The 25,878-nt window shown below is 40.8% G+C and overlaps 1 protein-coding gene across 2 annotated transcripts in view; it reads right to left on the bottom strand.

The window, feature by feature from the left end:
• SSBP4 (single stranded DNA binding protein 4) overlaps window positions 1-25,878 on the bottom strand; it is a 631,862-nt gene that overhangs the window by 433,615 nt on the left and 172,369 nt on the right. For both annotated transcript variants that reach the window (XM_089687906.1, XM_089687907.1), the window contains one exon: window positions 20,761-20,822. In XM_089687906.1, coding sequence (XP_089544032.1) covers window positions 20,761-20,822 — 62 coding nt within the window. The remainder of the gene's footprint in view (window positions 1-20,760; window positions 20,823-25,878) is intronic.

Here is a 25,878-nt window from a genome sequence, read left to right as displayed (position 1 = left end):
CCCATGACTTTACCTTTGAGATCAATAGCACAATTGTTGGTCCATCCACGCACATCAGAGTGCTAGGTGTAATCCTAGACTATAACCTACTGCCAACATTTCCAGAATTCCCCCCTTCTTAACTAGAAGTTCCACAAAACAACTCATTTCACTCCCTTGCAACTCCTTGCTCACTGGCCTACCTTTAAACAGGTTATCCCCCTTTCAGTCTTTCATGAATGGTACTGGTAGACTTATACACCTTACTAACCTATCTGTAGCTCTGTCAATCCCTTCACTGGCTTCCACTAGCCCAACGTACTATATAAAATTCAAAATACTAACCACAACATACAAATTCATACACAGCCCTGCCACCAGCTACATCGCCAACCTCATCTGGAGATATTGCTCAAATTGTTCACTCCTCCCATCTTTCTCTCTAGCTCCTATGTTACCTCCTCCTATGCTTGCCTCTAGGGCATCTCCAGAACCTCTCCAATTCTCTGGAACTCCCTATCCCAGTATGGCCAGTTAACTCATATCTTGTCCATCGTAAGGTGATCTGTGCAACTATTTTCTTTTGTACCACCCTTCCTTCTGTATTGAACTGTGTTGTATAAAAATTTTTTTTACATTCTAAAATATAGCTAGTGATAAAATATATGCGTATGCCAGTAGTGTACCAATAAATAATTTTAAAATACATTTCTGTCCCATAATTGATGGGTCCCCTGTGTGGAGAGGGAACCATAATTTCAAGAGTTTCTCCACTGCAGTCACAAAATAAATAGGTGGCTGTCTCCATGTAAGTCAATATGTGTAGCTGTAGGCTCGCTCTCAGGAGTAAAATCAAACACAGCAGAATATGGATATGTCTTTGAATAGAGAGTTGCTGAAAGTTTTCTATTATATAGTGGTTAGTAGTAATGAGTCGAACTGTTTTGGGTTCAGTTCGACAAGCTCCAAAGAAGTTCAAATGACAAACTTGAACTCCTTTGAAATCAATGAAAGCAGAATCTTTTAAATTAAACAAAAATGCCACATTATAGGGCTAATAGCCAAGAAGGTGTAAAAAATAGCATTGGGGCACTTTCCCAAGAACAAGAATCAATGCAAAACACATTTTAAAAAAATCCATGTTGCCAAGAGCAGTAGTTTTTTTTAAGACACTAATATTTACAAAGGAAAAAGAGTTTAACAGTGCTGGCAAATGCCATCTCCTTCCTAACTTCTTTCTTTAAAAGACCCCAGAGGACCACAGATGTCCTATGTGCCAAACATTCTAAATCCCCCACCCCAAAAAAAAAAACAAAACAAAACAAGGCACATAGCTTCTTGTAAAGAGAACAAATCAGTGGGGAGTGGAATACCATCGGACATATTTGGAGGAAACCGTGCTGGAGTCATTGACCCCATTTAAAGGGGCAATTGCATTTTGATCTGTTTTACATATGGGTCAGTATAGCAAGGTGAGCAGTTAGTGCAATTAGTGGAGGATAGCACCTGATGTTTATTGTCGAGAAACTTATTGCATGAAGGATAGAAGATCACATTAGGATGATTTTTAGGATCTGTTGTGCAGTGGGAACTGAACTTTGGGATTTGGAGTTTCCACTATCATTCATGATTTGGAGTTTCCACTATCATTCATACATGTAATAATTTTTATAAACTTTTTTTCAGTTTTTGTTTGCTGGAAGAGGAGTGTAATTTATATGATTATTTTTCCGGTGCATGAAGTGTATAGTCATTGGTGGGGGTGTCACCATCTCTAATATATTGGCGTTATTTTGTATTAGGTTTTTTTCTTTTTTTAATTGCTAACTATATATATATTGCAAGGGGGTAATTACGTTTTCCATCATTATTGATAAATTTATGGTTTAGCACAGCAATAATCATGTGATTATATTATTTCAAGGTGTGGGAATGCGTGCAGAAACCTTTACATTAGTTACGGAGTAAATAGGGTTAAATTTGCACACATGGGTTGGGCACGAGTTAACACGGTTAGTTTGTATATTCACAAATATTAAATTTCACCTGATGATATGGCCAGTAACACACCTCCTGGCTGCAAAACAACTAAATATGATTATTTTACGGGGGGTAATTTTGTTCCATACCCACTGTATCTGAAATTCAATCAGTCCTGATGTACTGACAGCCTTTCTCATTTCTTGAGGCCAAGAAAATGTCAGGACAGTGCAGATATCCCCCAAATGACCCCTTTTTGGAAAGTAGACATGCCAAGGTATTTAGTAAGAGTCATGGCAAGTTTTCTGAAGTTGTACTTTTTTGTTATAATTTTCTGGAAAATGAAGAAATTTAAAAAAAAAAAAATAATCACAATTTAATTTTTTTTACATACTGTCACCAGTGCAGTACAGCATCATCATATAACTAGTGTGGTAGTCAGGGACACTGACTGGTGCCAGTACAAAATAAAAAAAAAAACATTTTCACTATTTCCAACACACTGTGTCCAGTGAAATATATTGTCCAGTGTAATATATTGTTGCCATAGTAACATTGTACTACTCTGGGGAAGTGATCAGGATTTTTTTATACATTATGATTGCTTATAGCAGTGAATTTCAGTGCTATAAGCAAGCATTTTACTGAATGAAAATGATTCATTAAGTTTGTTTTGTTGTAGTTAGCTGTGATTGGCCACAGCTAATCACATGGTACAGATGGGCTGTTATTGGCCCTGTCTGTACCATGCGATCACTGTGACCAATCACAGCAAACAACATAATAATAACAATGAATAGCATGAATCAAAGTCATTCATTGTTACAATTGTGTTGTTAGCTGTGATTGGCCACAGCTAATCACATGGTACAGATGGGCTGTGATTGGCCCCATCTGTACCATGTGATCACTGTGACTAATCACAGACAAGAACATGATTGTAACAATGAATGGCATGTATTGAACCCATTTATTGTTTACAATTGTCATGTGATCTGCTGTAATTGATCACAGTGGTCACACTGATCAATCAGATTGCACTCACAGCGTGGCAGCACAGCCACACACGAGGCTCGTTCCAGGAGGATGTCATATGACCTCCACCCGGAACGACAAAAGCCCAGCCATCAAATTGCTATAGGCCAGATGGGAACCAATTAAGACAAAGGGTGGCTACACCAAATATTGATTTCATTAACATTTTGTATGTTTACTACACTTTTTAGGAAGTTTGTTGAAAAAAACATTTATGACATCTTTTAAGCATTTACATTGCACAGTATTTTTCAATACTCACTGCAACCATTACCCTCTGAAACAGCAGTAATGATACTCACCCAATCTGATGGGTAAATTTGGGAAAAAATGGTAATCAACCTTATACTTTTTTTTAAATCTCTCTGTGAAAAAAGGGCAGGGAAATACAGAATACAGATTAGAATATTGTGCAAAAGTTCATTTATTTCAGCAATGCAACTTAAAAGGTGAAACTAATATATGAGATAGACTCATTACATGCAAAGCAAGATAGTTCAAGCCGTGATTTGTCATAATTATGATGATTATGGCTTACAGCTCATGAAAACCCCAAATCCACAATCTCAGAAAATTAGAATATTGTAAAAAGGTGCAATATTCTAGGCTCAGTGTCCCACTCTAATCAGCTAATTAAGCCATAATACCTGCAAAGGGTTCCTAAGCCTTTTTTTTTTTTAAAGAAAATTTATTAGGATTTTACAGTCATACAATGAAAAATGACCATACAGTAAAATACAAAGGTAGCATTTATCACAAAAACAGATCCATAAGATAATACACAACTAAGTAGGAATAAAATCTTAGTTAGATGAAGTAGTTGTTACATCAACTTCGGTATTACCAAGGAAGAGAGAGGTGGGGAGGGGGGGGATGGTGAAGTTGAAGAGGGGAATGAAAAAGGGAAGAAATGGAGTGAGGTATATGGAGGGAGTTGCTGTGGTAGTGTGAAAATATTAGCTTAGGGGGGATAATGTTGAGGATAGGGTGGGGAGAAGGATATAGAGAGATGGAGTTGACTGAGGTATGCCCCGAGAACCTCTATGTGCGCAAAGATGCAAAAAGAGGAAGATATCATATACAAGATACAGGCCATGGAAGAGAGATTTGAGGTGACAATCAGTTCTGACGCGTTAACAGGTGTTGAAAGTGAGTACGGTTGGGAGTATAACATTTGATCACTCAGTAATATAGGAGGAGAGCGATGAGGAGAGAACTCTCTCCTATCTGTTAGCTGAGATGCGAATAGTAAATCGGGTGTGAATGTATAGGATGTGTGTAGTAGTATTAACTGAAGCAAGGCATTTGGTTCAGACCACTACTGGATCCCAAGCCACTAAGAGATCCAGAAGTGGGAAGTGGGAAATGAAGGCAGAGAGTAAGGCAAGAACTATGCTCGAGCAGTATCACATAACCAACATCTTACATATGGGTAGTACTGTAACTAGCAGGGGTTACATATCATGACACAAAAACTTTTTCATCCTGAAGGAAAAATTTCTGTTCTTGCAGGGAGAGTGTTGCAGACACATATGAACTCCATTTCCTATGTAATGGTCTACCCCATGAATGGGGTGCGATGAGATTAGGTGTAGTTTGTCCAGGCGAAGAAGAAAATTGAGATCTTGTTTTAATTCTGTTAAGGAAGGAGGTTGACTGGAGACCCATTTTTTCAATATGGCCCTCCTTGCTACTAGGAGACAAGTAGATACCCATGGGTTATGTTTTCTCAGCGCCCGTATTTGAGAGGGCAGAGATCCTGCGGTTACATTTTCTGTATTGCCAAACAGTAGAAGCAGAGGATCTCTGGTCAGTTGAATGGAGGTGATAAAGGATATAAAGTTGAGTACTTGTGACCAAAAGACTGATATGGAGGGACAAAGCCAAAACTTGTGAAGTAAGGATGGTTTAGGAGTATTGCAGAGCGGGCAGTTAGCAGCTTCCGGATTGTCTTTCAGGTAGAGACTTAGGATGTAAGCTCGGTGCATAATCTTAAATTGTTGTTCGCGCCAAAACTCATTAGTGTTGAAGGCACATGTGGTGTTAAAACCTGTGAGTATTTGATCCGCTGTAAAGGCATTGTCAAAGTCTCTAATCCAGGATTGAATTGAGCTGGAAGTTTCCAGTGGTTTCGTGTAGAGGAGGTTTAGTGGTTTGTAGATGCTGGATATTTTGTAGTTTCGGTGTTGTGCCATAACTTCTATTATTGTGGTGGCAAATCTGGTGGACTTGATTGGTGCCAAAGAGTTTACATAGCTCCTCACTTGTAATACATATATAAAGTGGTGAGTAGGCAAATGATACATTTGTTGGATGAGGTGTAGAGGTTTTGGTGAACCAGAAGGAGTATCATATAGTTGTTGTACTAAAGTAAGATTATGTATTACCCAATTACCATAAGCTGCGTGTTGGTGGGAAAGGGGAAAAGATGGGTTATTGTGAATAGGGAGAAAGCATGAGATCCACGGAGATACCCCTAATTTGCGTCTTACTTCCCTCCATGTAATGAGAGTGTCACGAATAAGAGGGTTGTGTTTTAAATGGGGTGGAAGAGAATTAATGTTTGAGTGTAAGAGGGCCGTGAGATTAAAGGGGTGGGCCATGTTGGATTCAAGTTGGAAGTTGGAATATTTAGATGACTGAGTAAGCCAGTCAAGGCATACACGTACAAGGCAGGAGAGATTGTATACACGTATACTGGGGAGTCCTGATCCCCCCCCACTCCTCGGAAGATGTAATTTGTGCAATGCTATACGAGGACATTTTCCTCTCCATAAGAATTTGGATATTGCCTGGTTTAGTTGCTTACAATCTTTGTGTCTGAGAAGGAGGGGTATAGTCTGCATAGGGTATAGTAACTTCGGGAAGGTCACCATCTTAAAGAGATGTGACCTGCCCATAAGTGATAAAGGTAAATCTCTCCACATCTCCAATTCCCCTAAAATTTTATTAATTGTAGGTGTCAGATTGAGCGTGTATAGGGAAGAGGCTAATTTTTCTATTTTTAAACCCAGGTATGTGATGTATCTGTGAGCTAGAGTGAACTGTGAGGTTTGGGTCCACTCTGGGGGGCGGGCGTGAAAAAGTGGCAGTACTTTGCTCTTAGAGAAGTTTATACGCAGACCTGAATAATGACGGAATTCAGTGAAGGTATCTCGGATGTATGGGATATCCAATGTGGGGTTTGATGTGAAAATTAAGATGTCATCTGCGAAAAGTGATAGCCGTAACTCTTGGCCGCCTATCAAGACCCCATGTAGATCAGAATGAAAAAGCAAAAAACGGGCTAAGGGTTCCAGGGCAAGATTAAAAAGTAGTGGGGATAAGGGACATCCCTGTCTAGTTCCCTTATGGAGTTTTATAGAATTAGAAATGCGACCTGCCGCAAATATCCGAGATGACGGTGCTGAATACATAGCCTGAACCACATGTACAAAAGAGCCCGTAAATCCGAATCTCTGTAGTGTTAGAAATAGCCAATTAAAGTTGACATTATCAAAGGCCTTTTCGGCATCTAGGGATATGATCGCTATGTCCTGGAGAGGATTAAGTTTAGCATGATTGAGGACTGTTAAGACCTTACGTATATTGGAAGCGGCTGAGCGGCCCTGGACAAAACCTGCTTGGGAGGGGTGGATTAGTGTAGGTAAGATTAAGGCCAGTCGGTTTGCTATGATTTTAGAAAGCAATTTAACATCAAGGTTCAGTAGAGATATTGGGCGGTATGAACCTGGATTAGTAGGGTCTTTGTCTTTTTTAGCTATGAGTTTGATGTATGCCTGAAAACCAGAGGGCAGGTATTCTCCTCCCTCTTGAATTGTTTGGAACACTGTCTGCAGGGTAGGTGTAAGGGTTTTGGTCATAAGTTTGTAGAACTCTGTGGTATATCCGTCAGGTCCTGGGGCTTTTCCATTTGCTAGGGATTGGATAGCCCGGCTGATATCCATTTGAGATATCGGGGCATTTAGGGATTGGAGTGTAGTAGTGTCAATTTGCGGGAGGTCAAGTTTTTCTAGAAAAGTGATGGCCCGGTCTGTGTCAATGGGGTCAACGTCATAGAGATTTGCGAAGAATTTTTCCAGTATAGAGATTATCTCTTCTGAGGTCGTTTTTTGCATGCCCTGGGTGTCCTTTAGTGCGGTGAAGTGGGTGGGAACGAAAGGTTTTCTACATAGGCGTGCCAGAAGCTTGCCCGGTTTGTTTCCGTATTTGTGGTATTGAAGATCTAGATAGGATTTATGTATGGACTCTTGGGCTTCTGCCCAGGTGTCAAATTGGAGTTTGGCATCTGCCCATTCCTTTCTATTTTGATGGGAGTTGAGGTCCGCCAGATACCTTTGAGCTCGTCTTAATCTTTGACTAGCTTCAGTGTATTTATGAAGGAGATTTTTCTTATAAGCTGATGTGAATGCAATAATTCTACCTCGTAATACCGCCTTGCCTGTATCCCAGAATAGATTCGGATTAGACAAGTGGACAGCATTGGTATCACAGAACTCACTCCAGGCGTCTCGTAACACCCGGAATAGGTCCTGATTGTTTGCTAGATATGAAGGAAAGCGCCATGTATATGCCTGAGGGCTGGGTGTTAGATGTTGAAGGGATATGGAGATCGGAGCGTGGTCTGAAACCGCAATGTCATGAATAATAGAGTCTGAGATTTGTTGTAACAGAGCAGGGTTGGTGAAGAAGTAATCAATTCTAGACAAAGAGTTGTGTACTGGGGAAAAGAAGGTGAAATCTTTACCATCTGGATGCGCCAATCGCCAGATGTCTATGAGTTGGAGTGCCTCAGCAAAGTTGTTAAGCAACGTGCAAGGTGGGGAAGGAGTGGAGGGGAGCTGTCTGGTATGGTCGGTCGGCCTTGACTTATCTTCCTGCAAGTTCATGCAGGAGTTAAAGTCTCCCCCTATTATAAGTGGGAGATGCATATATTTTGAGATTTTGTGCGATAAGTCCTGAAAGAAGTGTTTGGGAGGAGAGTTTGGAGCATAGATATTTGTGATTACCAACGACGAGGAGCCCAACTTGAGATGTACGGTAATAAATCGTCCCTCCTCATCCGTCTCTATGGATAGAATCTCAGGGGTGAGTCGTTTGTGTATTAGGATTAAAACTCCTGCTTTGTGGCGAGGTGAAGAGGAGCCGTATACCTTACCCACCCATAGCTTCTGCATGCGTGTAAAATCTGTTTGGGACAAGTGTGTTTCTTGGAGTAGCGCTATGTCAGTCTTCAACCGCTGGAGGTGACGCAAGACCGCCATGCGCTTATGGGGTGATCTCAGGCCTTTCACGTTCCATGAAATAATGCGTGTCATGGTATTGGGAAGTCTTGGATGTGATGGATAGGTTTTGCATCATCTGAGAATAGTGTACGTCTGTTAAGCTCGAATCTATCTTCCAGGTTAGGTTTAAGGCAGTAGAGGGGCCAAGGGGGATAGGGGCTCTCCGGGCGGGAAAGAAGAAAAAAAGAAGAAAAAAGACAGGAGAGGAAAACTAGGTAAGACCCAACAAGGGTCGTTTGAACAAACAAAAATTCTGATAAACACAAATACAGCCTGAACTTCTCTTTTTTCCGCATGTTGCCTCTAAACTTTGACCAGCGTAACCGTAACTGAAAAAAGAATGGACCTACAGCGGGGGAAGGGGAATTTTGCGAGTGGGTGGTGATCAAAAAAAAAGGGTGCTCTAGTTAGGAGATAGCCGTTTGGCATGGGGGGGGGACTTCTTATCCCTGAGATCCGCAGCGTTACGATGGTCAAAGCAGTTTTAAGGGGTAGTCATTACCAGAGCACGTATCTTTGGCAGCCGCTCATACGTCCTGACGATCCCCCAAGTAACCCTGGCCGTAGCCATAACATTGATAAATGACTTATTCAAACGCATCAAAATACAATAGGAGACAAAGTTAGTTTCCTGAACGAGTATAACAGATAGTCATAACATATGTGGTTCTCAAACTAGAAGGCGTGTAACGTAGCCTAGAAATTGGTGACCGAGAGAGCATCGTGGTAATCATTAGGTGAAAGAGGAATAAACGCGCCATTTTGTTATTAGACCTCATCAGGGTGGTTTTGGCCAAGGAGGTGTTGATTCGCTGTCGTTTTGGTGGGTCCTTGCGGGGGGTGCGTTGGTCTCTTGGGCCTGTGTTTTGGACTGCTGTATGTGAAAGCGAAGGGTCTCGGATATCCGACATATTACTCTGGATATACTGGAGGGCTTCTTCAGGGTGGACAAAGGATTTAGAGTCTCCCGTGAGGGTGGTGAAGCGCAAAGTGGCTGGGTATGCTAGGGTAAATTTTATCCCTTTTTGGTAGAGGTTTGCGCATATTTGTTGAAAAGATTTGCGTTTTCGAGCGACTTCTTGTGAATAGTCTGCAAATAGGAGTAATTTATGACCATCTACTAAGAGTTGAGGATTGCCACGCGGTCTGCATAATTAAGATATTTGACTATGATTGAGCGTGGAGTACGTCGATCATTTGAGGTTGCCCCTAGGCGGTGTGCTCTTTCAACTTGACATGGCGTGGTTATGCCTAAAGCGGCGGGAATGCGCGTGCAGCATATGTCCGCTAGGGTGCCCGAGTTGAAAGATTCAGGGAGTCCTATGACCCGTAAGTTGTTCCTGCGTGAACGGTTTTCCAGGTCATCAATTTTTTCCAAGATGGTCTGCTGCACACGTTTGGATTGTGCGGTTCTCGCCTGAATAGCTTGAAGATCGTCTTCTAAATCTGACAGTCGCTGTTTCGCGTCAGTGATGCGTTTAGCGTTGTCACCCATATCTCTTCTAAACTGCTCTATTCCCATTGCCACTGCTCTGTCAACAGCTTGGCTGATAGTGGGTAACAGTAAGGAAGCCACAGCCTGTGCTATCTTGTCATACTGATCTGCTGGACTACAGGTGTCAGCATGGCACTGTATGGACGTGGCATATGTGTGTGTCACTGCCATACCTTGTCCTGTGTCCATGCTGCTGCTGCTGCTGTGCTCGGCGGCCATCTTGGCTGCAGAAGAGGGAGAGCTGTTTCCCTCTGCCTCCACGGCTGATCCAGGGCCGTTTGGGACCGGGAGCAGGAATCGGTCCATGCCTGGTGAGTGTGGGGGGGATCGGGGGGCACTTTTAGGCTGAGTAGGTCCTCCCCAGCTGAGGTGTGCCGGCTTAATATGCTTAATATGCCGGAGCCGCGGGTCTCACCGTCTTCACATGCGGCGCCGGAACCGGAAGCTCCGTTCCTAAGCTTTTAAATGGTCCCTCAGTCTGGTTCAGTAGGAATCACAATCATGGGAAAGACTGCTGACCTGACAGTTGTGCAGAAAACCATCATTGACACCCTCCATAAGGAGGGAAAGCCTCAAAAGGTAATTGCAAAAGAAGTTGGATGTTCCCAAAGTGCCGTATCAAAGCACATTAATAGAAAGTTATGTGGAAGGGAAAAGTGTGGAAGAAAAGGGTGCACAAGCAGCAGGGATGACCGCAGCCTGGAGAGGATTGTCAGGAAAAGGCCATTCAAAAGTGTTGGACTTTCACAAAGAGTGGACTGAAGCTGGAGTCAGTGCATCAAGAGCCACCACACACAGACGGATCCTGGACATGGGCTTCAAATGTCGTATTCCTCTTGTCAAGCCGCTCCTGAACAACAAACAACGTCAGAAGCGTCTTACCTGGGCTAAAGAAAAACAGACCTGGTCTGTTGCTCAGTGGTCCAAAGTCCTCTTTTCTGATGAGAGCAACTTTTGCGTCTCATTTGGAAACCAAGGACCCAGAATATGGAGGAAGAATGGAGAGGCACACACTGCAAGATGCTTGAAGTCCAGTGTGAAGTTTCCATAGTCTGTGTTGATTTGGGGAGCCATTTCATCTGCTGGTGTTGGTCCACTGTGCTTCATTAAGTCCAGGGTCAAAGCAGCCATCTACCAAGAGATTTTGGAGAACTTCATGCTTCCTTCCACAGGCAAGCTTTATGGGGATGCTGACTTCATTTTCCAGCAGGACTTGGCACCTGCCCACACTGCCAAAAGCACCAAAACCTGGTTCAATGACCGTGGGATTACTGTGCTTGAATCGCCAGCAAACTCGCCTGACCTGAACCCCATAGAGAATCTATGGGGCATTGCCAAGAGAAAGATAAGAGACATGAGACCTAACAATGCAGAAGAGCTGAAGGCCGCTATTGAAGCATCCTGGTCTTCCATAACACCTCAGCAGTGCCACAGGCTGATAGCTTCCATGCCACGACGCATTGAGGCAGTAATTGCTGCAAAAGGGGCCCAAACCAAGTACTAAGTACATATGCATGCTTATACTTTTCAGAGGTCTGATATTGTTCTATGTATACTCCTTGTTTTATTAATTGCATGTAATATTCTAATTTTCTGAGATTGTGGATTTGGGGTTTTCATGAGCTGTAAGCCATATTCATCACAATTATGACAAATCACGGCTTGAACTATCTTGCTTTGCATGTAATGAGTCTATCTCATATATTAGTTTCACTTTTTAACATTTTGCACGATATTCTAATTATTCGAGCTTCGCCTATATAGTCCGATCTTTGTACAAGTTGATGAAGTGCCACTACTTGCCCAGTGCTTACAGCGGCAGGTGGTTAGTACTTTGGAGCCCAAAATGGCAGGTTATTCAGCACATTGGAAAATCTTATTTTGTGACAAAGCCTTCAAATACCAAAAGGTAGTCACCATCCATGTAGTTACAACCTTTGCACTAATTGCAAGCGATGCTCAAAATGTACATTAAAGAGAACAGAAACACTTTCAAAATATACCTACTGTATACATTATATAATATTTAATTTGTTCCCAATTTAAAAACATAACTTTCTTTAAATATATATACTAAAAAATATATTTCTGAAAGGCAATTAATTTAGAATGTCAGAGTGCATAGACACAAAAAATGTAGTAAACGAGATGGCTTTGTAGACAGTATATGCACTAGAGTTACACCACGTAAAACATTCTGCAGGGCTATGCCCCCTTAATCATAACCTATCTGAAATGTTGTACAGTTTCACCTCAACAAACCTGCTGTGTATGAGCTGTAAAAAGGAACATGTTGGGGTGTTTACCTAAGGTAGCATGGCTGTTCCCCAGCACAGCAGGAGAATAAAAAATTTCAGAAACACTTTAGTGTGTTTAGCAGTCAGCTTTTCTGCGGAACACTGGATGCTAGACACAGAAGTAATATCACTGCATGATATCAGGGGCTACATTTTCTTCTGCACCTCTTGATATTCACTGTAGGTTTAGGTATTGCCTTATGCCAGTTACGCAAAAACCAGGAGCAGCTTTTTACTTATACCTTGATGGCATTATTTGTTAGTGAATGGAAAAAAATGCAGAAACCAAGCACATTTTATAAAGTATGGAAGGAAAATATCTATTTGATGATGTAAAAGAGGCCTTTTCATTCATATAAAACATCTTCTAAATCATGGGAAATGTAATGATTTGTTGATGCTGATTTCATTTTTTCTGCCCTAATTTATATACAAAGCATTGACAGAAGGAATCTCAATTTTTAGGTTGAAAAGTACTTTAAAGGAAACCTAGCAGGATAGAGGTATAAGAGCTACTATTGCTTATTTTCTACTTTGCCATTAACCAAGAATCTCCAGACACTTAAAAGGTGCATACTGGTTTAGGCAAAATACTTTCTAGGTAGTGAAATGGAAATTTATATAATGCACCTGTACAGTGTTACATAGTTATGTAGTTAGTCAGGTTGGAAAAAAAGACACAAGTCTTTCCCATTCAACCAATAATATGTGCTCCTACAAAAGTGACACTTAAAGAAAAAGACTAATACCACTAAACAACATTGTATTGCCAGCTTTATTCTGTTTGGAAGAGTGGGGTCCTTCTCAAAATCCTTTCCAGACCCTACACATTGGATAAGGATCTAGAATGGATTTTGAGAGGGACACAATTTTTATTTGATGTTTTGCATGAGGTCCCCCACAAAATCCATACAAGGCCTTATCCAAGCATGCAGCCTTGGTGGTCAAGAAAGGGGTGAACAGCGAGTGTGTGTACCCCTCCTGAAACATACAATGCCATGTGTCCAACAGAAGAAAAAACAAACAAACAAAAAAGACAGCTCCCTCTCAAAATCCTTATAAGAGCCTTACTCTAAATAGAAAAAAGTATGTAGGCACCTAGCCTTCTTAACTATACCAGGCCACATATCTCCATATTCATGGCAACAATGGCTTTATCCCCACATTCCTGGCCAAGTGATGTGGGGTTCTGCAGGAGAAGGAGGATATATTGGAATGTGGAAGCCCCTTTTAGAACAGGGGGCTCCAGATATTCCCCCCCACATGAATTATGATGGTGCACATAGTAGTCCTCAATACTAATTTTTTAAAAATGCCAACAGTAAAAATAACATACTATGCAGTAAAAGTCCATTATTTAAAAAAAGTCTTCCACAATGTAAATGAAACATTAATCATGTCATCCAGCTATGTAGATCCAATGTCAATCACAATGAACAACACCCCAATGCTCTGCCTATAACAACCCATGACACGAGAATCTTTTTCCACTGAAAGCAAAACAAACCAGTCAGGGATACTTGCTGACTTCAATAACCATATGTGGTCATGATGTGCCCAGGATCCACACTGGATTGGTAACTAAAACAAGCTAGCAGGTGAAAATCTGTCATCTAGTGGTACCATCACTAAATGAATGACTTCCGATTGCAGCAGCCACAGGTTCAGGTAGATAGGAGAACGGGCCAAATCTGGCCATATAGTCGCCGAACTGTGAACAACTGTGTGTTGGGTTTGGGTTGAACTCATGATAAAACCAAAATATATCCCTAGTGATTAGTCCTTTGTCCTTTGCTTATCTTTTTGGGCACAGCTTCTGATAGCTCTGAAGAAGGTGGTGAGTTCTCTGAAACATATTAGCCTGCTAACTGAGGTGTCCTTTTATGACACAGAGAATAGCTGTGATTCAGAGGATCGCAGCTATTCTCTGGTCATTCACAGTTTATAACACTCAGGAGAAAATGTTCAGCCCTTCACTGGAGATCTGTGTTCTCCCTCCAGATTCTCCAGCCCAGAGCTGGAGAATCGGAGGGACCGCAAACTAAGCAGAGATAATTTACCTCTGCTTAGTAAACTGATCTTTTACTGTAATCTCACGAGATTATAGTAAAATCAGCCGTTTTCCAGAGTTTGTAGACTGTCCTCCCTTCGTTTGGAGAACTGATCTACATATGCTTCATAAATGGCATTCACAGGAGAACTGTGTTCTCCGAGAATGTCGGAGAACTGAGCAGCGATCTATTACTGCTGGTTCATAAACGGACACCTCTGTGATGTATGGGATCAGGTGACACTCTTCTACCACTGGCCTGAGTTTGGTGTGATATACTGCCTGTATCTTATTTGCTTTGTGAGTATTAAATTGGCATATTTGTGCTAACTTTTAAGAAAAGCTTTTGTTAAAGCACTAGGCGTTTGTGTTCTCCTGTTTGTTCTTTTCATAGCTTCTGGTCCTCCTTAACGTTCCATTTCAGTTTGCCACTATATGTTATTTTATATAACTGCTAAAAACAGTGAATACTTGTTCCCTCCAACAATGGCAATTCTTTTCATTTGACAATCAGAAATCAACATTTCTCCTCAAATATGCACAGACTTTGAAATCACATACAATGTACAGTAATTGGCAGCTAGTTAATCCTAATATCTACAAAAACAAAACAAGAAAGTCCTTCAATATTGATTTTAAAGTATATTGATAACCTTGAAGCCACTTTTGTTCTTTAAAAAAGTATATTGCCGTTTCAATTTAAAGTTGGCCTGTTACATGCACAATACAGTACAATAAGCCTTTGGCTTAGAGCAATTAACTTGATTTACTAAAGGGCTAAATAATATTCTTTTAAAGTGTTGCTAAACTCACAACAGTAAAATCATCAGTCTGTACAGTTGTGCTCAAAGGTTTGCATACCCTGACAGAAAATGTGAAATTTTGGCATTGATCTTAAAAATATGACTGACCATGCCAAAAATGCTCTTTTATTGAAGGATGATGATCATATGAAGCCATTTATTATCAAATAGTTGTTTGGCTCCTTTTTAAATCATAATGATAACAGAAATCACCCAAATGGCCCTGATCAAAAGTTTACATACCCTGGAATGTTTGGCCTTGGTACAGACACACAAGGTGACACACACCATGTACCAAGGCCAAACATTTCAGGATATGTAAACTTTGATCATGGCCATTTGGGTGATTTCTGTTATCATTATGATTTAAAAAGGAGCCAAACAACTATTTGATAATAAATGGCTTCATATGATCATCATCCTTCAATAAAAGAGTATTTTTGGCATGATCAGTCATATTTTCAATATCAATGCCAAAATTTCACAATTTCTGCCAGGATATGCAAACTTTTGAGCACACCTGTATATGCAGTAAAACATGCTTGTTAAACTCACTATGGAACATAAGGGGTTAATTCCGTGCATTGTGTAAAAAGGTTGTTTGATCCTGTCTTCGCTGATATTCCCCTTCTTCCACAGTCTCCAATCCATCTGCTGAGAGCCCTAAGAGGCGCTCTGCACATACTCAGTTTGGTGTGTGTTGCTAAAGAGTTTTTTTTTGGAGGGTGCATATGATCTGCACAAGGCCAATCAGCACTGTCCAGAGGTCATGCAGCCTCATAGAGAAGTCAGAGGAGAATGAAAACTCATCCAACAAGATTAACCAGTGCTCAGCCAGATACTGATAGAAGTCAAAAGACTGCTATATACTGCTGATGAGAAAAGGCCAAATGTTATTTCTTCAGCTGGTTGGCTGAATGAAAAAAAAGATTCCCCCATCCACACAAGCAAGGTGGATGGAGGAATCCTCTCTGCTGCAACATTGTATTTTGACAGCGGGGACTTTCTAATGTCAGATTACACTGATCATTGGCTGCAGCTGATTGACTGAAGCTGCTGATCAATGACAGTTTTTGAGCACAGGCAGTTGAACAGGGAGGGCCACACAGAGATTGAAATTCATCCGGTCCCTGCTAAACTAAGTGAACATTCACTTTGAAATTAAACATTGAGGTTGATTTACTAAATGAGGAGAGTATGTCCACTTGCAAAGGGAATTTCCATTTAGCTTAGTCAATGAGGTCAAGCTAAGTGAAAAATCACTTTGTGAAAAATACCCAATTACAGTACCTCACGGAAGTGAGTACACCCCTCACATTTTTGTAAATATTTTATTCTATCTTTTTATGTGACAACACTGAAGAAATGACACTTTGCTACAATGTAAAGTAGTGAGTGTACAGCTTGTATAACAGTGTAAATTTGCTGTCCCCTCAAAATAACTCAACACACAGCCATTAATGTCTAAACTGCTGGCAACAAAAGTGAGTACACCCCTAAGTTAACACATACTACTTCTTTAGTAAATCAACTCCAGTGTATAAAACATGTTACACAGACTATATTTTAAAATGGACACTTTCATATCTATCTGTTTTTTGTGTAAAGATATGTGAGGCAAATATATATATATATATATATATATATATATACAGTGCTCAGCATAAATGAGTACACCCCAACAGATATGTCAGAAAACCTTTATTTTCCTTTCAGAATCAACACTTTCTATAGGACACTATACTACAAAATACTCCAACAAATGCGGGCCATTGATTGCAAAGAAGATTTGTTAATTTGCACACACAAAAAAATATTTTTCCTAACAAATTCAATCAAGACCATGTTGCAAAAATGAATACACCCCAATGAAAGTCTTAGGAGCAAAGATACATTTTAGACAATAGAATCTAAATTAACAGGAATTCAGCTAAATTATAAAAGGGCATTACTTAACAAAGAAATCCCCTTCCCATTTCATGCTGTCAGCAATGGCATCACATGGAAGAAAGACAATCATTTTAGTACATAAGATAGGTGACGGCTACAAGAATATCAGCAAAGCTTCCCTTATCAGAATCAGTATCAGAATACTGTAACAAAAGTGATACATACAGTACATTTAACAAAGATGGAACTTCCAGGCCGTCCACGGAAGTTAACACCTTGATCACCATGCAAGTTCGCTGCAGTTAGCTAAAGGAGTAGAAGGCCAAACTGGGGTGATTGTGTCCCGTGACCAAGGGCGGACTGACCATTTGGAAACTTGGGCACTGCCAAAGGGCCCGGGGTCAATAGGGGGCCCCATGAGATGCCCCTGGTACCTTTTTCATAGGCTTTTTTTGAGTTTGGGTAAGGACACAGGGGCCCCATGATCCCGTATTGCCCGGGGGCCCCATGAGTTGTCAGTCTGCCCCTGCTCGTGACGCAATATAGGATACACTGCAGAGGAATGGCATGCATGGGTGTCGTCCACGAAGAAAGCCTCTCCTAAAGCCCATGCACAAGGAAGCCCAACGAGGATTTGCCAGGGCCCATGCTGAAATAGAAGACTACTGGGACTCTGGAGTGCTGAGTACTCTGGAGTGATGAGACCAAGATAAATGTTTTTGGAAATAATGGCTTCAAAACTGTATGGCTTCACAAAGGTGAGGAGTACAAAGAAAAATGCATGGTACCTAGAGTGAAACATGGTGGTGGCAGAGTGCTGCATGCAGGTGTCGGGGAGCTGCATTTCTTTGAAGGCATCATGAATTCAATGCTCTATATTGAATTAGAAGATGCTACTATCACTCCTTGTCCTTGGTCATTGTGCACTTTTCCAACATGACAATCATCCAAAACACACATCTAAGGCCACTGTTGCATTTCTGAAGAAGTACAGGGTGAAAGTGATTCAGTGGCCAAGTATGTCTGCTGATCTGAACCCAATCAAACACCTATGGGGAATTCTGAAGAGACAAGTTGAGCATCACTCTCCAATTGTTCTTGTGTTCATTGAGATATTGATTAAAATCTTACTTTTTAACCACTTGCCTACCGGGCACTTATACCCCCTTATTTACCAGGCCAATTTTCAGCTTTCAGCGCTGCCGCACTTTGATTGACAATTGCGCGGTCATGCAACATTGTACCCATATGAAATTTTGATCATTTTTTTCTCACAAATAGAGCTTTCTTTTGGTGGTATTTAATCGCCACCGGGCACTTTACTTTTTGCGCTATAAATAAAAAAAGTGCAAAAAATGTGAAAAAAAAAAGTTTCTTTGTTTCTTTTATAAAATTTTTCAAACAGGTATTTTTTCTCCTTCACTGATGTGCGTTGATGAGGCAGCACTGATGGGCACTGATAGGCGGCACTGATGGGCACTGATAGGCAGCACTAAAGGGCACTGATAGGCAGTACTAATGAGGTGGCACGGATAGGCGGCACTGATAGACAGCACTAATGAGGTGTCACGGATAGGCGGCACTAATATGCAGCACTGATAGGCGGCACTGATAGGTGACACTGATTATGGGTACTGATAGACGGCACTGACTGGCATCACTGATGGGCACTGACTGGCGGCACTGACTGGCACAACCCCTGGGCACTGACTGGTGGCACTGACTGGCAGCACTGCTGGGCTGCACTGGTGGGTGGCACTGGTGGGCAGCACTGGTGGGTGGGCACAGGTGGGTGGCACTGGTGGGCACAGGTGGGTGGCACTGGTGGGCACAGGTAGGTGGCACTTCTGGGCACAGGTAGGTGGCACTGCAGAGTGGCACAGGTGGGTGCACTGCTGGGCACAGGTGGGTGCACTGCTGGGCAAGGGTGGCGGGGCGGAGCTAGTGGGCGCACTGCTGGGCACAGGTGGGCGGAACTTGCAGGTGTCACTGTTGGGCACCGATCATCAGGGCACTGATCATCAGTGCCCTGATGATCGGTGCCGATCCCCGCTCTGACAACTGCCGGTTCTCGGCAGTACTTTCCTCACGATCTGACAGCGTGAGGAAAGTGCAGCCGAGAACCGGCACTTGCATTTCCCTCTGATCAGCGTGTCATTGGACACCGCTGATCACGTGGTAAAAGGCCGCTGTGATTGGCCTTTTACCACATCACGTGATCAGCTGTGTCCGTAGGACACAGCGATCACGGAGATCGCCGGGTGCGCGCCCCCTGGGGTGCGCAGGAGAGCGCGTTCTGGGAGGACGTCATATGACGTCCACCCAGAACTGGCCAGCCGCAGTGCAGCCGTCATTCGGCTATCTGCGGTCGGCTACTAGTTAAAAGGGGTGCACTCATTCATGCTGAGCACCTGTATATATATATATATATATATATATATATATATATATATATATATACACACAGTATATACACACACACTCAATCATAATGTCATCCCTGCAAGAAGAGAAAGTCTCAGAGGTTTCAAATTCCCAGACCTGTGAAGCGGCTTTCTCTCCTCTCTTTGCAGAGATAACAGTACAGGCTAAACGGCTTCTGATTGTTCAGCGCCATGGTGATGCTGACCAATCAAAAGCCATCTAGCCTGTATTGTCATACCTGCACTGAGAGGAGAGAAAGCTGTGCGGATTTCATATCTCCAGCTTTTCCTTTTGTGACAGCATGGGATCAGTGCAGGGAGGTTTCCCTTCCTATGATAAGCCTGGGTTCGCACAGGAGCAGTGGGGAAGCCGCATGCAATTTGGACTGGAATTGCATTCCTGTTCAAATTGCATGCTATTCTTTGCGGTACATTTTGTGCCCACACATTTTGTATGGATGCAAATCGCAACCTCAAGGTATTGGTACTTGGTATTGACAAGTACTTGACCAAAAGTATCGCTACTCATACTCGCCAATCAAAAAAAGGTATTGGTGCATCCCTACTACATACTGTAAACTAATAATGGGAAAATAACCATAGTATGCAATTACAAGTTTTTAATTTTATGTTTGGCAACAATATCTAGAGGTTGCATTGATCTACAGTACTTACAAAATACAGTATAGCCATTGCACAAAACTGGCAAGTCTTCCAGATTTTACAGAGAATGTAATCATTTACTTTTTTATTTCTTTTTTACATGTATATACTGTATAAAGTAAGTCCCCTACATGCGAACAAGTTCCATTCTGAGAGCATGTTCGTAAGCCCTAATTTGTTTGTAAGTCCATAAAGCTAGCTTAGCTACTCAACTAACACAATCGGCCTAATATATTACTGTAATAGGTTTAAAACACATTTCACACAGATAATACATAGAAAAAAGGTTGAAATAAAGATACAGTGTAAGGTACACAAAAGCAGGATGCACGCATGAGAATATACGCAGAAATGTGAACTAACTCACGCGATTGGACATGCAAATGCATGTTCGTATTTTTGAAAGTTCACAACTTTAAAGTCCATATGTAGGGGACTAACTGTAAACATTATTGTATATCCATACTGTATTTAGTAGTACAGTTAATTAATAGGCTTTATCTCTGTATCTCATTGGAAGTGTATGGACTGCTCCTTGAAAGCAGGAGTACACTGAATAAATCTTTTCCAGCTCAAGTTACAAATTATTTAAAAACAACACAATCTGTTTGTCCCATAACCATATACAACAGTAACTCAGCAGAGGTACTAACAATACCATCTAATACAGATGACACTAGAAAAAAAATGCATACAAATGTTTATAGAAATTATGATCATAAAAAATACCAATGCCTTCCAGTAGTACTTTTACATGATAAAAGTAACAACACAAAATATGCAAACACATAAACGTTTTGTTACATTTATGTAAGTAAAACAGTGTATTTATTAACTGGTATTTAAAAAAGTAATCTTACCACCACCAGGAGTGTAAAAACCCAGGGGGTTCGCCTAAAGTGATATTTTTCTCCCATCGTATCTGTATTAAAAGGAATAAAATAACCTTAAAATGTGAACAAAATAAAGGCTGTCTTATACTTACATTTTAATTTTAAGCAACAAGTTAATAAACAGTTGAAATAGATAGATGGGAACTGTTTTACCTGCCAAAGGAACTGTAATCCTGTGAAGCCACCCTTTTGTTGTTTCGGGTACTTTAGTCTTCTTGGGAAGATTACTCCTTCACTTCCCTAATGATACAATAGGAAGCAGGAGGAAATCTCCACAAAATGAGACAAAATTCCACCTAGGAGTTCTACCGGGGAATTTATTCTCATCTCCTCTATCAGAGACAGCTATCAATAGTGGGATATCCCCTTGCGAGAGGACTGGCCGTTTCAAAGTCAAAACGTGTGGGTAAAGCAGCCCAGTGAGTTAGCAATAAAAACCCAAACCTTTATCACTATAGCCAGATTGCCAAAAACTAAGGCAACCTTTTGGCTTTCCAAACTTCCACATGACCAAAAACCTAGACATTTGACCACATCTCTGATCTCTGCTGCAAGGAAAGAACAGTCAACACTCAAGAGAAAGGACTATTTAAGTGTAATGAGGACAATGTTCGGTACAAATTGCAGTAGCCACAATAACCAATTTGATTCCCATTTTTACTGATGTGACTTCAAAAAGGCAAATGAATGCTGTATGGGTTAATATGCACTTTTCTCCAATGTTCAATGTTCATTGAATAAGACCAAAGCAGTTGTGATACCTTTCTATAAAGATAAAAGAACTGCAAAAGGTAATACAGATTATCAAGGGTGCAGTCACAAGGGGCATGGTTAAACTGAGAAGAGTTTGTTCCTCCTCCCCGCTCCCCCACTAGTCTGCAAGCTCACTGGGCAATAAGTAAGTGTTCCTGGGCACACTTACATCATCACCTCTGCCAAGCAGACCAAAGGGATCCCTACTTCTGTACCCAGTGATCTATGAAGAGGTCTGTGCTCAAGGCACAGTTTGCACGCATGCTAACTGTACTGGACCTTAAGTAAAACATGCCTGGAACTACCTCTTTCAAGTGGTTTTGGGCTAGGTAACATTTACCTTTTCCTGAGCACAGTTCGGAGCACTCACAGTGCACAGAAGAACGTTACCTAGGGGGAACTGTGGTCGGGCACAGTTAAAACTGGGAGTGAGAGCGCACCCTTAAATTGAATTGATTCTATATGTGTATTACCTGGATTAATACAGTAATTTGAATTTCCTTATGAGATAATTACTTTGGGCAGTTTCTCAGACTCCTCCCTTTGCTTATTTACAGCTTTTAAAATGTGAAGAAACTCATTTTTTTTGCAAGGCATCGACAACCACATTAACAACCTTTGTTAGGCAGTTTATTTATTCTTATATTTATTTAGTTCTTCTTCCCCTTATTCTAGCTAAGTATTACAGCATGTTGGACTGTCTGAACATGCAGACTCAACCAGCTCTAAGCACTACAGAATGCTGACCTAGTGCTATATGTGTAGCTGGTGTTACCCAAATGTGTCACCACTGCTTATGTGTTGACAGTCAAAATATAACTACACAGAGTGGCTGCCACACGTAGACTGAGAGAAAAATGAAACAAGAATGCTGGAAATGCAGATTGAGACCAAAGTGAAACAAGATTGCTGGGCTTGAGTGCATGCAAAAATGGCAATAAAATTAAAGAAGCTAAAGGACTCTACTTGTCCAGGAGTCTGCATAATTCAAAGTATATGCATGCTAGAGAAAGTTTATATTTAAATAAAATGAAGATTTTGTCCAACAGCAAAAGTGAAATTACATTTGTCAAACTCCTGTACTTGCTCCCCACTACTTTTCAATTACAATAGATATGACGGTCAGATGTCCAAAACCTTTTGACCATATAGTATATATGCATATAAAAACTGATCATCCATTATGACATAATAAATAGAGAATATAATGAATATTCAAATCTCCTTATAATTCACAGTTATGTTGAGCTCCTTTAATACATCTATGTGATATTATGCAAAAAGGAATGAATAAAAAATGCAGAATGCTAACAATGAATTAGGAATTGGGAACAGTGATGTTTCAATTGACATTTCTGGAAATAACATATCTTAGAAAGGGACAATGTGGTACCACATGTGTAAAGATTACCAGACTACCAAAAAAGAAAAAATAACTAATGCGGACCTTACAGGTACCATTGATGACCACACATTTTCACAAAAGTACAAATAGTTTAATGACATACAATTAAAAACTAATAAATCAACCAATGATAAAATATCACTTAGTGTTATGGTAAGTACATGCATGTGAACACAGGCATAACTGTTCCAAGGTGAGGGAATTTCTGAAAAAAAACTGCCTTAGCTTTATAACTTTAAAAAAACACTGGTCAGGAGAAATGTTCAAGGGCTTCCATTGCTTGTCTTCTGAAAATTCTAGTTGCTTGGCTATGTGGTAGCTTCAATACGTTTAAATGCAATTGAAAAAAAAAATTAAATTAAGAAATACTAGAAAAAGTGCCTCCTCACTATACTTGTTCTTGGTCAGAGGATCAGAAGACATGGGATATGACTGAAAGTCTGGGAAAAAACATATTCAGAAGGATAGGTTAACAATGGCAGTTTACACAATTTTACTGTGGCGAGTATACCTTATTAGATCTCCTTCATGACTGTTTACAAAAATTACAGCAAGACGGCGAGGATGATTTACTAAAGGAGTTGAAAATCTTCACTCTATAAATTGACTGAAGATTCACTTCGATTGTCCAATCATGTGATGTGCAAACTCCTGTTTATTTATTCCATCCGCATGTGCTTAGGCATTCAAAGTGAACACTATACTACATTTAATTGTGAGTTAAGAGTATCCACTCCTTTAATAACTTAGTCTCATGGAGTTACTTTCCTATTATTCAGTTCTCAGAAATATATGAAACTAAGCAAGCTTCGTTCTTGATTCAGATCCAATTGCGGGAATAGATAACCACCATGCTCTATCAAGAACCTGTTTGGCTGCAGTGAGTAAGAATATCAATGAACAAAGCTGGCTATTTTTACAGGTTTCCGGATTTAAATTTAGCAAAGCTCCTTTTAGGGTTTTCAGGATACCACTCACCAGGGGTGTATAAACCAGCTGGTATACAACAATCTAATAACTTCAAACTTTGTGACATTCCCACTAAATACTGTATATAGATGGGCACCCTGAGCCTGGCATCCCCTGAAGCAGCAGTCAGAAATAGGACCATATGCCAGCGCATGGGTAATTTGTAATTATATTCAATTGCTGACACATTGATTGAGCAATTAGTGTTGTTTTTCTAAATTGCTTTCCAAATTCCCCTGCTCTAGACTGCTTTCAAGACCTTCTCCTAATGTTGCCACCTTAAAGGAGGCAAGGCCACTGAAATGCGTTGTACATGCCCCCTTCACTTCTTCCCAGTGTATGCCATGTTCATTGAGGACAGCAGTTGATGCTGCTGCTTTCCATCCTTACACGGCTGGTCCGGTTTCTGGTGGATGACAGTTGTAGCTGGTCTATAGTCAGTCTCAAACACATACTGTCATTTCCCTCTATATCCAAGCAGCACTTCTCTTACTTAAATGTAAGTTTGGATATTTGTTTGTTTAATAAATGACACATTTCTGATGCCGATGTGCCAAGCAGTGGAATTTCATTAGAACTCTCCATTCATCCATCCATCCATCCTCTCATCCATCCATCCCTGGTCTTCATTCCACATAAACCATCATTAATGCTGCTGAATACTTGTAACAACCATCCTGAGCCAGGAATTCTTTATATTATCAATTCTGGAGATTCCACCTACTGTATAAGAAATGGGAATAGATACTTTTCATATCCATTTGACTGTTGCTCATGTACTAAACTGACAGCACTGAGAGAATTTCTTTTTTCTTTTTTTAACAAAGTTTTTAATCTGAAGGTGTAGGAATATTTCTGCTCTTTTTACCGAGAGAACAAGGTTTTAATAGATAAGAGCTTCTCCAAAATGTTGCCTGATTTCTTCACTCTTTAGACTGTTAATGTAGATGTATGACAAAACTTTTTGTAATTTTGATAAATTAGAACCCCTGTAAAACTTTATTTCTGTCTGTATCCCCATTGGAAAGACTCACCTTCTCTATTTTTCTTTGTGACCATGGTTAGCGAGACAGAAAGTGATGAAAAATCAAAAATTTTAGAGTTGTTATCAGAACAATAGGGGGGGGGGGGGGTGATTAAACTTTCAATGAGGACACCTGTTCCAGTAACAACTGTCCAAGTGGGTAATACTTATTTAAATATTATTATTATTATTATACAGGATTTATATAGTGCCAACAGTTTACACAGTGCTTTACAGCAAAAGGACAGACAGTACAATTACAATACAATTTAATATAATAGAAATCAGAGGACCCTGCTCATTAGAGCTTACAATCTAAGAGAGAGGGTCAAGAGATAAAAAAAATAATAACTGTGGGGGATGGGCTGATGGAGAAAATAAATGTACAGTTTGTAGATAGGTCAGGATAGGCCATTCTGAAGAGATGAGTTTTCAGGGATCATCTAAAAGTGGACAGAGTAGGAGATCTAACAAATTGTGGTAGGGAGTTCCAGAGGATGTGTGAGGCTCTGGAGACGTTCTGGAGGCAAGCATGGGAAGAGGTGACAAAGGAGCTAGAGAGCAGGAGGTCTTGGCAGGAACAAGGAGAATAATTAGGTTGGTATTTTGAGACCAGGTTAGTGATGTAGCTGGGAACAGAGTTATGAATGGCTTTGTAAGTTGTTGTTAGTATCTTGAGTTTAATTCGCTGGGTGAATGGAAGCCAGTAGAGGGATCAATGGGGAGGGGTGTCAGACACTGAGCAGTTAGTAAGGTGGATGAGTCTGGTGGCAGCATTAATGATTGACTGAAGGTGGGATAGGCTATGTAAAAGTAAGCCAATGAGGAGGGAGTTGCAGTAGTCAACATGAGAGATGACCAGGGAGTGAATTAGAAGCTTTGTAGTGTAATTGGTTAGGAAAGGGCGTACCTTGGATATGTTACCTCCAATTGT

Source organism: Staurois parvus, unplaced genomic scaffold (genome assembly GCF_062004578.1).
Source record: "Staurois parvus isolate SC_StPar_1 unplaced genomic scaffold, SC_StPar_1.0 ptg000439l, whole genome shotgun sequence".
Lineage (NCBI taxonomy): Eukaryota > Metazoa > Chordata > Amphibia > Anura > Ranidae > Staurois > Staurois parvus.
Note: the sequence above shows the minus strand (reverse complement) of the source record. Positions and strands in the feature narration are given on the sequence as shown.